Source organism: Hyperoodon ampullatus, assembly GCF_949752795.1.
Source record: "Hyperoodon ampullatus genome assembly, chromosome: 17".
In the NCBI taxonomy this organism is placed as follows: domain Eukaryota; kingdom Metazoa; phylum Chordata; class Mammalia; order Artiodactyla; family Ziphiidae; genus Hyperoodon; species Hyperoodon ampullatus.
The window spans coordinates 21,554,237-21,570,521 of record NC_136930.1 but is presented as its reverse complement, the minus strand read 5'-3'; the positions used below and the strand labels follow the sequence as shown (position 1 = coordinate 21,570,521).

The window sequence follows — 16,285 nt, the reverse complement described above, 5'->3', positions numbered from 1 at the left end:
TATTGCCAATATTTTTAAGACTATAAATGGATTATAACCTTAAAAATTGTGAATCACTATGTTGTACACCTGAAACATATAATATTGTACATCAACTATACTTCAATAAAAAATTTAAAAGGTAAAATTATCAGTTTATGAAAGAAGACCTTTCAAATACTTAAATCGTTCCCTAAACTGACTCGGATCCAGACCATTTACCATCTTCATATTTATTTTAGTGAACAAGAACACTTCTTTGCTCTTGTCTCCTTTTCTATTAAACCCCTTCTTTTCTGTCCCTATACCTTCAGTAGCACTAAAGATAAGTCAAAGCAGAAACAAGATAAAGGGACATTTGAAAAGAAACTGAAATCTTTGCGAAAGTAGTGACATATATTCAAAAGGAATTTAAAGTTTTAAACCCAACTGATTGCTCTTTGGTCAAAGTTTCTTCTCTATGTCTTTCTTGGTCTTGCACACCATCAGTAACTGACTTAAGGAAGTGAATAAAACAAGTAAAGGAACCAGGAGTTCTCTATTACATGTTTGGCCTGCCCTCAGATGCCTTAGATGTTTCAAGTTATGAAAAAAACAATCACCTTTGTTGATTTTAATACTGCATTTATACATCTATCTACATCAGGGGTTACTCTGATAATAAATTTTGAAAAAGTACAATGAGAAATCTACTCTATAATGTATTTTTACATTATTGACAAAGTTTGAGAAATTTCAATTTGATAGTAATAATTATGGACTATCAATATCAATGTTTTTAGAGTGTCTCTATGCTATTTTTCTTTTAAAGGGTCCAATTCAGTAATGACAGTGACACACCCAAGGTCTGAAAGAAATTAAGGCAGGAATAAACAAATCCATTCAGCAGTAAAAGAAGTCTTGCTACTGCTAAGGAAAAAAAGGAAGGTATTTTGAAGCCAAGCAAGCACATCTACACAGTGTAAATTTGGTGCAGAATAAGCAATTCTACACATAACGTAGAATCCCATAAGAAATTCAAGGATATGTCCTGAAATTGGCACCTAGATTTGGTCAGAATCAACATGAAAGTGTATTTGTAATCCCTTATTGTTCTTTCAATTCAACCACAGAAATGTGTTTGAATGGATTAATAAAAGTTTTTTTTTTAAAAAACCCTTTGGTTCACGGGAACACTAATCTTTGGCCTAACTTCCTAGATATTCCACATGACTTAAAAACAGTTCTATCCTTGGGAATAAATGAAGAATCCTTAAAACCCATACCTTCAAATTACAAATATCTAATTCCTATGATAACTCGCTCATTCAGAAAAAAAGGGAGTGGCAAACTTTTCCTGTAAAAAGCCAGACAGTAAATATTTTAGGCTTTGTAAGCCACACCATCTCTGTCACACTCAACTTTGTAACTGTAGCGTGAATGCAGCCACAGACAATATATAAACAATTGGGTGTGGCCATGTTCCAATAAAAACAATTGTTGGGGGCTTCCCTGGTGGCACAGTGGTTGAGAGTCCATCTGCCGATGCAGGGGACACGGGTTCGTGCCCCGGTCCGGGAAGATCCACATGCTGTGGAGCGGCTGGGCCCGTGAGCCATGGCCACTGAGCCTGCGCGTCCGGAGCCTGTGTTCCGCAACGGGAGAGGCCACAACAGTGAGAGGCCCGCGTACCGCAAAATAAAAATAATAATAATAATAAAATAAGTACAAAAAGATCACCTGTTCTAAAATATCAAAATTACATACATGAGAGCATGCCAGTATTTTAGGACTTTGAAAATCTAAATGAAAGGTAGATTTCAATGATGATCCTTAAAATTTTACTATAAAGAGTTATGATAAATATCACTAGATTATCCTGTATTCCTAGACAAAAACACTTAACTTTTTGTCAAGCTAATACATTTCTGTAGATGATAAACTCTTCAATTTTGACCTAGACTTTTTAAAAGGACTATCTCTAGGTGCATGTAACTGCTATGATATGATTAGTATATCTAGAAAGGAGCAATACTTTGGCAGGCTTTCCAAATATTCATACCTGAATGAACATTTAAAAAAAATATTTGGCAACAGTATCAATCTATTTCTAATTTGAGACAAACTTTAACTTAGGGAAGGTCCTTGTTTATTGTTGATACCATTAGAATGAACCCTTAGAAAATAAGCCACTCAGTCCTGTACGACTGTAACAAAGCAGAATAGATAAAATTTAAAAAATGATGTCTGAAATAATTTGGGGAAAAATTTTATCAAGTGGTATTCTGTATCTCTGTAGACATCTATAGCTCTGATACTTTGAGGCACTCAAAGTTTTGAAATCTGTCATAAGATTAATGACAAATTAATTTTAATCCTAAACTCATCAATCCTATACAGATAATGTAGTATCTCAATTCCATGGCAAAGTGAGCCTCCCTAGTCCAATAGCCTAAATCATTGTTATCCATAAAATAAGCCAAACTCTGAAATTCTAGGTTGTGGCATTTCTAGATCAATAATAAAAGAAAGAGAAATTCAGAAAAATCTAAATAATGGTCCACACAAACCACACACATCAAAAGATTGGCTTATAAGAAAAGCCTGCTTCCATTCATACAAAAATATACTTAAAAACTAGACATTTATTTCTCACTTTTGTTAACGTAAAGTATGAGAAACCAATTTCTTTTTTTTTTATTAAAAAATGCTCCTTACATGCATTCTGTTTCTCTAGTTTTACCACATCTATTACATTATATCTCCAAAGTTAAACTCCTGTTTTTCAGAGTAACTGAACAGAAGTAAATCTTTGAAATTTGATAATTTAGCTATTGAAAATTATCAGCTGACGTATTCATTTAAGCTAGTAATTAACCATTAAGAAAACACAATTCTCAAGGCATGACTATGTAAACTCTCTGATACAATTCAAGCGTGGCAATATTTATTTAAAAGCTCTGTGTTTCATCATATGTCTAAAATCTCTAGTAGTAAAGAAAATCATCTTTTAGCTAAGAAAAAAATTTTCTATCAGGGGTATGTTTTGCTTAAATAAAAATTCTGTTTAAATCAGTCAACCCACAGGTTGTCTAGAATTATCAAACGTATGAGAATTTTTCCAAGTAAAAAGATAAATTTTTCTGTCGTATGACTCCAATATATGCTAAGCATTACAGACCACTGATATGTATGATTAAAGCTGACCACAATAAAGATTATATATACCAGGCTCTAAATAATCAAGCCACTAAAACAACTCATTTTACTAATCTCAGAAGGGTGTTCAACTGCTTGAACATCATAGCTAGTCAGATGTCTTAATTCTATCTTTACTCAATCCTGAATTATCTGTGTCAATAAAAATGATTATTATCATATAAACCTCTAGTAATTTTCTTACCACTACCAGACCATGATTCTGTGATGGGTCAAAAAATTGACAAATGAGGAATTTATTGATTCACTATTTTTTTCGTATATTCACCAAAAATTCGTGTGCCTATATGCCAAGCATTATACTATTTACATTTTGTAGTTATATTTGTAAGCAAAGCAGACACAGGGCTTTGCTATCACAGAGCTTATAATCTAGTAAGGGAAAGAGACAAATCATTATCTCAATAATCTAAAAAAATAACCGGCTGTGTGACTAAATAGTCATGAAGGATTCTATTCAATATAGTAATACAGTAATGTTCCAGTTAATACAGTAATATATTGGTCAGAAGCACACATCAGCACTCTCCTTCCAGTAGTTGGAAACAACGCCTTTAACACATAAGGATCATATATAAAATTGGGATTTAAACAGTTATGTTTGACAGTTTAATATAATATGGGACCACCAAAAATTTTAAATCTTTACAGCACTGTAGCAGTGCATAACTTATAAAGTTCTTGTGCCTAAAGCCTTTGCTAGATAGTAAAAACATTTTCTCCTAAAGATCAATAAATGTTGGTCAGATTTTCTTAGATCATCTGTCAAGGTGTAAGCAGAGTCACAGAAAGTTGTCAGAGAGAGACAGAGAAAAGAGATATGCACAAAGTCATATAGGTATTTAGGGGCAAAGTAGGATCTAGAAGCCTAGCTTTCTAATCCAAAGTCAGTAACCCTTTTCATTTTCCCAGCCAGCTTCACATGTTCTCTTTTAAAAACAGTGTCAGTACAACTTAATAGTGTCAACTGATAAAATTACCAGTATGCTAGGAAAGGTACTAAAAAACTACCAGCCTTTAATTCATAATCAACTAAATGAAGCTACTGTTTGTAAAGTTAAAACATATTGCTATGTCTATACTTCAGTGAAATATCTAGTGGGTCAACTCAGCAGAGAAGCAAAACAAACAAAAAAAATCGATGAGTTTTTTTTAGCACTGGAAGATGAGAACTTTTTACTTTTCAACCACCTGTTCTACTGATAACCTGTCTCTTTCTTAAGGATAGCCTGTCTCTTCTTTTTGGAAGCACAACAAAGAGGAAAGACATTTAACTAAAGAGATCTCGTTCTTTTTCTATAATAATTACATTAAACTCTTTTAAGGTCTTACACTTTCTATGTAGTCCAAATTAGGAAACAAAAGGCAGTTAGTCTATATGGATAGATACCATCATATATATTTCCTATATAAAAACCAAAGTGAGAAATTAGATCTGAAAATAATGTATGCTATGTTTCCTAAATCAACTTTATCAGTATGTGTAAAGATAAAGAATAAGGCTGCATTCTAATAATCATATGGCAATTCCTTAATTTTCTAGTTTATCAAAATGGAAAGTGAGTTTCTACTGGAATAGAAAGACTTCTATTAAAGACTCTAGTGTTATCAACAAATTTTCCCAGATTAAAATAATTGTTGAAAGCTTAATTATGCTACTTTATTAAAAGCCATGTATATAAAACAATAGAAAGATAAAAAGTATTTTAAAATTATTAAATTTTTATAGCTTCTATCAAAGTATACATGGAGTTTGTATCCCACATACTTCTCCTATAATAGCAGGATCATCTTTTTAAAATTTATATATATTTTATGATTATATAATATCCCTTTGTAGATTTTCACAATTTGCTATTCAAACAAAGCTAGACATTTAGGTGATTTTATTTTTTTTACTTTATAATAAAAACATGAAAAGAGACCAGTGTTTACTGCCAAAGAGACTCCAATTTGTATCCTGCTTCCAACTCTTAACAGCTGTGTAGCTTTGAGTGAATTACTCTGCTTCTCTGATCCTCTCATCCTATGGCAGTGGACAGTTTTAATAAAAATAATGTAAAATGTCTAGCACAGTGCCTGATACGTGCTTAAAAAATAATGATTATAAAAATCTACCATATTTTAAGTGATTTCCTTAGACTAGATTCCCAGAAATAAAATTATTCAATCGAAGATATGAATGTTAAGACTCTTGATAAATGCCACCAGATTTTCTTCCTAACTGGTTATACTAATTTAGATTCTCAATAGCAATGTGTGAGCTCCTAATGAGCAATATGTTAAAAGACAAACTTAGAAATTAAGATTAATGAAAAAGCCAATTACCTAAACAAAATAAAACCTTAGTATCGTGTGTGTGTATATATATGTATATATCACTAATAAATTAAATTCAATGTCGACTTACCCTACATGAGGGACTGCTATCCCTTTATGGGAGGGAGACAAGGTCTGAAGTTTGTTTCCCAAAGAGCTGCTAACTGAAGACACTTTACCTGAAGGAACACCTTATAATAAAAAAGGTATTAGTTTTAACGACAGTCTGAAAAACAAAAATCACAAAAAACAGAGCAGCTGACAAGGAAAACAGTGCTTTAGTGGCAATAAATCTTTGTGGCAAAAGAACAAAATGAGTTATCAAATAAGAAAAAATAAATAAATAAAATTTCCAGGGAACAATATACACATCCTTCATTTATAATTTCTGTATTTCTTTCTTACAATTTATATACAAGTAAAGATACACTTCAGTAATCAGTATTTTCTTCAAACCATTAAATATTTGTCTATTAAGGATACCTGTCAAGTTCGGAGAGGGGTAGGGAGAAATGAGGGGAAAAATACTGTGGTCAAAGAATCAAGAAAAGAACTTGGTTGACTATTCTCAAGAGATGATATATCACTACAACACTGATGGTAGACATATAGCTAAAAAAAAAAAAAAAAAGTACTATAAAATATCTAAAGTAGAAGCTACTGAAAGTTACTTTATTTCTAAGCCAAAATAATTACTTATCCTCCACATCTCATCCTAATTATAAATCTATTTTGAATAATCCAGAAGAGAATACTATATTCATTTCCTTCTGTACCAACACTGTTAAAAGAAAAAAAAAAATCAAGTTATTTTATGGATCTCATTACCTACAACAGTTTTGCTAGTGCCACTTGGCTGTGGTAATCGTGAAGATCCTGATGAGGTGGCTCCAGGAGAATTGGACTTTTTGAGTGCAGGAGGCTTATACTAAAATAATGAAAATAAAATATTTGATCATCATCACTCTTTGATTATGGATTGTAAACCAGTATTTCAAAAGCATACATTACCTTAAATGAGCAATCTTTTTATTAGTTCCTGAATTATCCAAATTTAGAAACTGTAGGTTAAAATATATCACCTCACAGAGAGGTTTCCTAAAATATGTTTCTTCTCAAAACTAGAGAACTAAAAGTTTGGCTCAGATGTTGTACTGCTGAAATAAACAAAGAGCAACTATTCCCAATTCAAAGAAAACAAAATGGATGAAATGGAAAAAAAATTTCCTCAATGTTAAGATTTTAAATGCCAACCATAATAACAGAAAAACTTCGAAATGCCCAATGATGCTCACTCAGTGGTGTAGCTTTAAAGGTCAAGATTTTTACATGTTCCTGGGTATGGTTTTATATTTCATATATATAATCCAGTCATATTTCTTACTGATAAAAATTCATAAGAGTACCTATCAGTCTGAACAAGTTTTACAATAGCTGCTTAATGGATTATTGTCCCAATGTGGAAAGAGCTAATTCTGGCTTTATTAACCTCACCAGACAATGTTAGATGAATGGAATGTGGGCTGAGAAAGACAGGGTATTTTAGCTTATCTCGTTTATTCTCATTTTTTCTCTATTCTCTAGAGGTATCACCATTAATTTTTACTGTCTCTTACTTGAGTCAAATTTTGCTCTGTTACTGAATTTAAAAGAATCTTATTGAACACCTACTCCAATATAAAGAAGTGAATTTGCCCAGGGTTACACCCCAACTTAACAACAAAATAGGAATTAAGACTCACGCCACCTTAGTTCTAGCCCCATACTGCAACTATAAGGTGATTACTGTGCTTGCATGTATGTGTACTTGAGCCCAATGCATTATTTAGATTGCTCTGGACTTAATGAGAAAAATTGGTTTGAAACCTAATTTTCAAAAATCAAATCATATTTATAACCTATAATCAGTAAAAAATTTAAGATGTGCTACTAATGAAAACTGCTAAGCACAAATTTTGAAGTCAAATATTATCTCTCTTCAAAATTCAGTAACTGACCTTTTACAAAAACAAATCTTGGTAAAATGGTCTCTCTCTCTCTCTCTCTCTCTCTCTCTCTCTCTCACACACACACACACACACACACACACACACACACACACACACACATCATGGACATTTGGCAGTGTAATGCCAGAAACTGCAATTTCTTAAGCACTTGGCAACTAGAAAACCTTCAATAACTGTCTGTCAAATGAACAAATGACTAGGAGACTTTGGAGATGAGCCATATAAATATACTGTTTCTTTGAAAACCTAAGGGGTATTTCTGGTTAGTGGTAGTCTCTCCTACTAAAATACCAATGCTAATGAAGACATTAGGCAAGATTTTAAAACTAACAATATGGAAAAAAAGACCTAACAAAGATTTGTCAAAATATTAGAGGCATATCTACTAAAAATGGGGTCAATAAAATTGGATTAAGAAACAGGATTGGTAACCCACTCATATTGTGCTAATTACCAAAAACAGAGCAAAATGATTAGCATTAATAAAAGATATTGGTGGGCTTCCCTGGTGGCGCAGCGGTTGAGAGTCCGCCTGCCGATGCAGGGGACACAGGTTCGTGCCCTGGTCCGGGAAGATACCACATGCCGCGGAGCGGCTGGGCCCGTGAGCCATGGCCGCTGAGCCTGCACATCCGGAGCCTGTGCTCTGCAACGGGAGAGGCCCGTGTACCACAAAAACAATAAAAATAATAAAATAATAAAATAAAATAAAAGATACTGGTATAGCGTATTACACATTGAGAGGTCAAATTTTAGGCAGGAAGGGCCCTGGCAGCATTACATACCGGTACTAGAAATTTTTATTCACATGTTCGGAATTACTATTATTAACTTAATGGCTTACAAACAGAAAAAGGCAGAATATTCCTTTCAAAAGGTGCTTTGTTTTTCCCCCTCCGTAGAGACCTCCTACTATTTTATTCAATTTTTTGGCCAGATCTTCTGAGATGACCAGAACCTAGCCCAACTTTATCTATCTCCTATAATATTTCCTATTATTTTCAACCAAAACTAGTCACGTTAGTTTCCTTACTGAATCCTCATACTACTCTGAATGCCTCTTGTTTAAAACATATTCACCTGTCTCTCAGTAACTTGTTGTTCCCCTGACCTAGATAATATGACTCCTTCCTTACTGACCTGTATTTTTTCTATTCTACAACATCAAGCTGAAATTCTACTGGTAGGATTTCAGGATGACTCTAGCTAGCAACAATTTTGTATAAATTTACTTTAATGATCAAAAGAACAAACTCTGATTTTATAGTTATACTCAATACATATTTCATTCATCATGTAAGTATTTGTTAGGTGATTATTTCATGTGTTTTTATACAGATCACAAATCTAATAAATTTTGTTAGTAAAATATTTATATTTACGAAGACTTTTTATTGAAATTGGAAAAAGCTTAAAGAACGTGGAGGACGTTCATTTCTGATAAAATGGTAAAAGGTACTATTTGTACCAAACCTTCAATTAAAAATTTTAAAATGCTCAGGAAAGTACAAAAAATCATTTTAAAAGCACTGAATGTCAGATGAGAGGAAAAAGAACTGCCAGGCCAACACCATGTGAGATTGTAACAGGGTCTGGCCATCACATGGATTTGCTTTATGATTATGCATTACTAGATGGTACAGCAAACCAAAGCCAGTAATTTAATTTAATGTGTCTCCAGACTGGTAGATACCTGGAAGAAACAAGTACAAATTTTCTCTGAAAAAGGCACTTCACAAGATTAATCCTTGAGAATAACATTTTAAGAGCAACAGCAGAAAATGGTCAATAATTACAAACATAATGATATAAGGAACCACGAATGAAAAAAGCAAGAACATATCCATAAAGGTCACATGACATAACAATTATCAGACACATAACATAAAACAATTATGCTTACTACATTCAAAGATATAAAAGACAACTTTGAAAATATCAACGGGGAATTGGAAACTATAAAAAGTAACATAGGGGGCTTCCCTGGTGGCGCAGTGGTTGAGAGTTCACCTGCCGATGCAGGGGACACAGGTTCGTGCCCCGGTCCGGGAAGATCCCACATGCCGCAGAGCAGCTGGGCCCGTGAGCCACGGCCGCTGAGCCTGCACGTCCGGAGCCTGTGCTCCGCAACGGGAGAGGCCACAACAGTGAGAGGCCCGCGTATGGCCAAAAAAAAAAAAAAAAAAAAAAAAAAAAAAAAAAAAAAAGTAACAGAAAATTAGAAGAAGAAATTAAAATAACAGATTACAAATTCAATGGTGGAGAAATGAAGCAGCTGTATAATCCTCCTATAGATAATGATTTTAAAAAGAGGATTTAAAAAAAGGATTTTAAGAGATTGGAAATCATCCAAAAGCAGTCCTTCTGGAAACTGTGTATCTCTGGGTTTCATTTCAGGAAACGAAAGAGAAGGGAAGCGGAAGGGAAGGGGAAAGGGGAGACAAGGAAAGGAAAATGAAAACAGGAAAGCATGACCCATATTCAGCAAAAAAAGTCAATAGAAACTGACTTCAAGTGGGCACAGGTGTGTAAGACTTTGTAATTAAGAATTTCAAACAGTTATTATAAATATGTTCAAAAAGTAAAGGAACATATACACAAGAATTAAAGGGAAATATGGTAACAGTGAATGAACATATAAGGAATCTCAACAGAGAAATGAAGGTAAAATATAGGCATTTTTTCAGATAACCAAAAACAGAGAATTCATTGCCAGCAGATCTGTACTATTAGAAAGCTAAAGAAACTTATTCGGGCTGAAGGAAAATGACAAAATATGGCAACAGAGATTTATAAAAAGAAATGAAGAGGTTTGGAAATGATAATAAAATGCAGAGTATATACATGTATGCATAAATATATATAGTGTGTGTGCCTATATACATATAAATATATGTTCACATATTATTTTCTCCTAATTTCTTTAAAAGACAGGTTTTAAAGCAGTAAGTATAACACTTATAACAATACACATCAAGAGTACTGATGGTTTAATAATGTCTACAGAGTTTTACACATATACAACAACAGCACTAAGATTGGTGAGACGTATATAAACATATCAATAGACAGGGTTAAGTTAAAGATGCATTTTGTTATCCCTAGAGTAATGATTTTAAAAAACATAGAGACTTATGGTTAGAAAGCCAATAGAGAAAATAAAATGTCTTTTACTAAAACAAGAGAGGCAAGGAAGAAGTAACAGAGGAATAAAAACAAAAATAAAAAAAGAGAAAATAGCAACACAGCAGACCTAAAAACAAACATATCAATGATTACATTAAATGTAAATGCCGAAACACTTCAACAAACAGGTTGAGGTTGTCAGATAGATTAAAGAAAATTATAGGCTGTCTACAGGAGATGCAAATCTACAAATTTAAGTTAAAGAATAGAAAGAAAATTAGGATAATTAAGCTGAAACAGCTATGTTATCGATGAAACAAATTTCAACACAAGGAATGTCACTAAAGACAAAAAGGGACACTCCATATGATAAAAGAATCAATAAATACAGAAGATATTACATTTGTAAATGTAAAACACATTTAATAAGAGAAATTCAAAATACTTGAAGCAAAAACTGGCAAAATTAATGAGATAGAAAAGCTCACAGTCATAAAGATTTTAACACATTTCTCTTAGTAACTGATGGAATAAAAAGAACATGGAAGATCTGAATGAAGCTACCAGCCACCTTACCAGACGGACATTTATAAAACTTTATACCCAACAACTTCAGAATACACTCTGCTTTTTATATGCCACAGAACATTCATTAAGAGACCACATGCTAGGCAATTAAACAAATCCCAATAAGATAAAAATCTTACCAAGTACGTTCTCAGACCACAACAGAATTAAAACAACAACAACAAAACATCTAGAACAGCTCCAAACACAGTTGGCCCTCTGTATCCATGGGTTTTATATCTACTGGTTCCACATTTACAGGTTCCAAATCCATGGATTCAACTAACCACAGGTCAAAAGAAATTCCAAAAAGTTCCAAAAAGCAAAACTTGAATTTGCCACATGTACACAACTATTTACATATCATTTATACTGTATTTACAACTATTTACATAGCATTTACATTGTATTAGATATTATAAGTAATCTAGAGATGATTTGATTAAAATATGTGGGAAGGATGTAGGTTATATGCAAACACTATGCAATTTTACATTAGGGACTTATCCTTGGAGGGGCAGCGAGCGTGGGGTGGGGTTCCTGGAACCAGTCCTCCAAGGATACCAAGGGATGACTGTATCTGGAAGTAAATGACTCATATTTGACTAGACTTTGAGTAAAAGAAGCCACAAATTTAAAAATGTTTTGAACTGAATAAGAAAAAAAAACACATATTCAGATTTTTGAGATGTAGCTAAAGCAATGCTAAAGCAATAAAACCAAAAGCTGTTTCTTTGAAAAGATGTAACGAAATCAACAAATCTCTAAACAGAATAATCAAGGGAAAAAACTAATCAGAGGGGAAAAAAAGAGAGAATACAAAATACCTGTATTAGGAATGAAAAAGAGGATATCACAACAAATTTCTACATTAAGAAGTTAACACCTTAGGTCAATAAATCCAATTACACAAATTACTTAAGAGATACAAACTGCCCAAACTGACACCAAGAAGAAATGAAAATCTGAACAGCTTTGTATCTACCCAAGAAAATGATGTAGATGAAAAGCTCTGAAAAAAAGAAAAACCCATACCTAGATGGCTTCACTGGTGAATTTTAGCAAACATACACAATAGGAATAATACCAATACTGTAAAAGTCTACAAAAAAAGAATTTACAAGCTCTTTCAGGAAATGGAGGAGGAAATAATTGCAAATCCATATGAGGCTAGCATTACCCTGATACCAAGACCAGCTAAAAACATCAAATGAAGAGAACTACACACCAATATTTCTCACAAGCATAGAGGCAATAATTCTAAATTTTAGCATATCAAATCCAATAATTTATAAAAAGAGCAATAATTCATAACAAAGTAGAATTTATTCATGGAATGCAAAGTTGGTTTAACATCTGAAAATAAATAAGTGCATTTCATCACATTAACAGAGTAAGAGAAAAACTATGGTATTTCAATAGATAAAGAGCATTCGACAGAATGCAAAATGCATTCTTGGTTTAAAAAAGAACTCTCAACAATTAGAAGAGAACTTTCTTAGCCTGACAAAGGGCATCAACAAAAATCCACAGCAATATCGTACTCAATGGTGAAAAACTGAATGGTTTTCACCTAAGAACAGGAAGAAGGCAACTCTCTCACTTTCTCAACTTTTACTCAACACTGGACTGAAAATTCTAGCTAGTGCAATAAATTATTACAGGGAGAAAAAGGCATAGAGATTGAAGAGGAGGTAGTAAAACTGTCCTTATTTACAGATGACACGATTGTGTACACAGAAAAACCCTACGATATCTACAATAAGCTATTCTAATTAATAAGTGAATTTAGCAAAATAGTAGGGTGCAAGATTAAGAAACAATGTCAAGATCAAACAAGATAAGGAAAACACTCTTGAAATAAATTTTGTTTTTCATCATAAGAAAAAAATTCGGTAATCGTGTATGATGATGGATGTTAACTAGACTTATTATGGTGATCACTTTGTAATATAAACAAATATTGAGTCATTAGGTTGTACACCTGAAACTAATATAATGTTCTACATCAATTATATTCAATTAAAAAGAAGAACACCTAAATAAGCAAGAAATATAACAAATTCATGGACTGGAAATTCAATATTAAGATGTTAATTTTCCCCAAATGATTTATGTATTTAATGTAATTTCAATCAAGCACTAGTAGACTTTTTTTGTAGAAATTAGCAAAACAAAAAAAATTTATATAAAATGTAAACAACCTAGAATAACCAAAGTAATTTTAAAAAGAAAAAAGAAGTTGAAGAATTTAGACTACATGATTTTAAGGCTTATATAGTATAATATTTAGTATGGCAATAGTGTGGTATTGATAAAAGAACATACAGATCAATAGAACAGAACAGTATGTCCTGAAATAGACCTAAAAATATACATTCAACAGATGATCAAACAAGGTGCTTAGGCCAATTCATTGGGTAAAGAAGTCTTTTCAACAAATGGTGCCAAAACAACAGATTATCCATATAGAAAAAAATTAAAAATTGCCCTTTACTTCACATCATACAAATATTAGCTTGAAATAATCCACAGATCTAAATGTAAGAGCTAAAACTATAAAATTTCTAGAAGACAAAGGAGAAAAATCTTTGCAAGCTTCGTAAGGGTAAAGATTCCTTAGAAACAAGAAGAAAAAAAAATCACAAAAGAAATAATTTATAAATTAGACTTCATCAAAGTTTTAAGCTTTTGCTTTTCAAAAACCATCCTTAAAAAAAAAAACAAAAAACCAAGACACAGAAGGGAAGAAAATATTGTTAATACACATTTGCGAAAAGACTGAGAATATTTAACACATGCTTTCATTCAATAAGAGAACCTAAAAAAAGGACCAGAAAAACCTTCCAGATACTTCACAGAAGACACAAATGACCAATAAAAACACAAAATGGTACTAAAACTAATTGGTTTTCAAAGAAATGTAAATTAAAATCACAACAATACACCACCATACACGCACAACAACAGCCAAAATGAAAAAGATTGATAATATTGAGTCTGGGAAAAACTGAGACAGTGAAGATATAAACTCAATCCCAGCTGATTCAATGCAATCCTAATCAAAAATCAAATACAGGTGTGTATGTATGTGCACATGTGTGCAATGACCTTAAAAAGATAATTTCAAATTTATGTGAAAATGCAAAGGACCAAAATTAGCTAAAACAACCTTAAAAAACAGAAGGTAGGAGAAAAAGTTCTACCAGATATCAAGATTTATAAAGCTAAGAACAAAGCCAGAGGTATCATGCTCCCTGCCTTTAGACTATAATATAAAGCTACAATAATCAACATAGCATGGTACTGGCACAAAACTAAGACACCTAGATCAATGGAACAGGATAGAGAGCCCAGAAATAAACCCATGCACCTCTGGTCAATTAATCTACAACAGGGAAGCAAGAATATACAAGGGAGAAAAGACAGTCTGTTTAATTAAGTGGTGCTGAGAAAACTGGATGGCTACATATAAAAGAATGAGATTATAACATTTCCTCAAACCATATACAAAGATAAACTCAGAATGGATTAAGGACCTAAGTGTAAGACCAGAAACCATAAAATTCCTAGAAAAAAAAACAGGCAGAACACTCTTTGACATAAGGCATAGCAATACTTTTTTTAGATATGCCTACTAAGGCAAAGGAAATAAATGAAAAAATAAGTGAATGGAACCTAATTAAACCTAAGAGCTTTTGCACAGCCAAGGGAAACCACTGACAAGACAAAAAGACTACCTACTGAGTGGGAGAAAATCATTTGCAAATGATGTGACTGATAAGGGATTAGTATCCAAAATTTATAAACAGCTCATACAACTCAACATGAAGAACACAAACAACCCAACTAAAGAATGGGCAGAAGAGGGCTTCCCTGGTGGCGCAGTGGTTGAGAGTCCGCCTGCTGATGCAGGGGACATGAGTTCGTGCCCCGGTCCAGGAAGATCCCACATGCCGCAGAGCGGCTAGGCCCGTGAGCCATGGCCGCTGAGCCTGCGCGTCCAGAGCCTGTGCTCCGCAACGGGAGAGGCCACAACAGTGAGAGGCCCGTGTACCGCAAAAAAAAAAAGGGCAGAAGACTTAAATAGACATTTTTCCAAAGAAGACAGAGATGGCCAACAGACACATGAAAAAATGCTCAACACTGCTAATTATCAGAGAAATGCAAATCAAAACTACAATGAGGTATCACCTCACTCCAGTCAGAATGGCTATCATCAAGAAGTCTACAAATAATAAATGCTGGAGAGAGTGGAGAAAAAGGAAACCTCCTACACTGTTGGTGGGAATGTAAATTGGTAGAGCCACTATGGAGAACAGTATGGAGGTTCCTTAAAAAACTAAAAATAGAGTTACCATGTGATACTGCAATCCCACTCCTGGGCATATATCTGGAAAAAACGAAAACTAATTCAAAAAGATACATGCACCCCAATGTTCACTGAAGCACTATTTACAATAGCCAAGACATGGAAGCAACCTAAATGTCCACTGACAGATGAATGGATAAAGAAGATGTGGTATATATATATATATATATATATATATATATATATATATATATACACAATGAAATATTATTCATCCATAAAAAGGAATTAAATATTGCCACTTGCAGCAACATAAATGGACCTAGAGAATATCATAGTAAGTGAAGTCAGAGAAAGACAAATACTGTATATTATCACTTATGTGTGGAATCTAAAAAAAACCAAACTAGTGAGTATAACAAAAAAGCAGATTCACATATACAGAGAACAAACTAGTGGTTACCAGTGGAGTTAGAGAAGGCAGGAGGGGCAAAATAGGCATAAGGGATTAAGAGATACAAACTACTATGTATAAAATAAATAAGCAACAAGGATATATTGTACAGCACAGGGAAATATAGCCACTATTATGTAATAAATTTAAATGAAGTATAATCTGTAAAAATACTGAATCACTATGCTATATACCTGAAATTAATGTAATATTGTAAACCCACTATACTTCAATTAAAAAAAATTTCATAAAGCTATAGTAAATAAAAATATTATTGAGGTCTGGGGACTATATAAAAAGGGAAAAACTGATTATATGTAA

General features: G+C 33.0%; 1 protein-coding gene across 1 annotated transcript in view; it reads right to left on the bottom strand.

The window, feature by feature from the left end:
- The window catches only part of ZC2HC1A (zinc finger C2HC-type containing 1A), a gene marked incomplete at both ends in the record, with an annotated part of 43,716 nt that overhangs the window by 13,532 nt on the left and 13,899 nt on the right, over positions 1-16,285 (bottom strand). The window contains 2 exons of the mRNA XM_079722137.1: positions 5,588-5,687; positions 6,325-6,424. Coding sequence (XP_079578263.1) covers positions 5,588-5,687; positions 6,325-6,424 — 200 coding nt within the window. The remainder of the gene's footprint in view (positions 1-5,587; positions 5,688-6,324; positions 6,425-16,285) is intronic.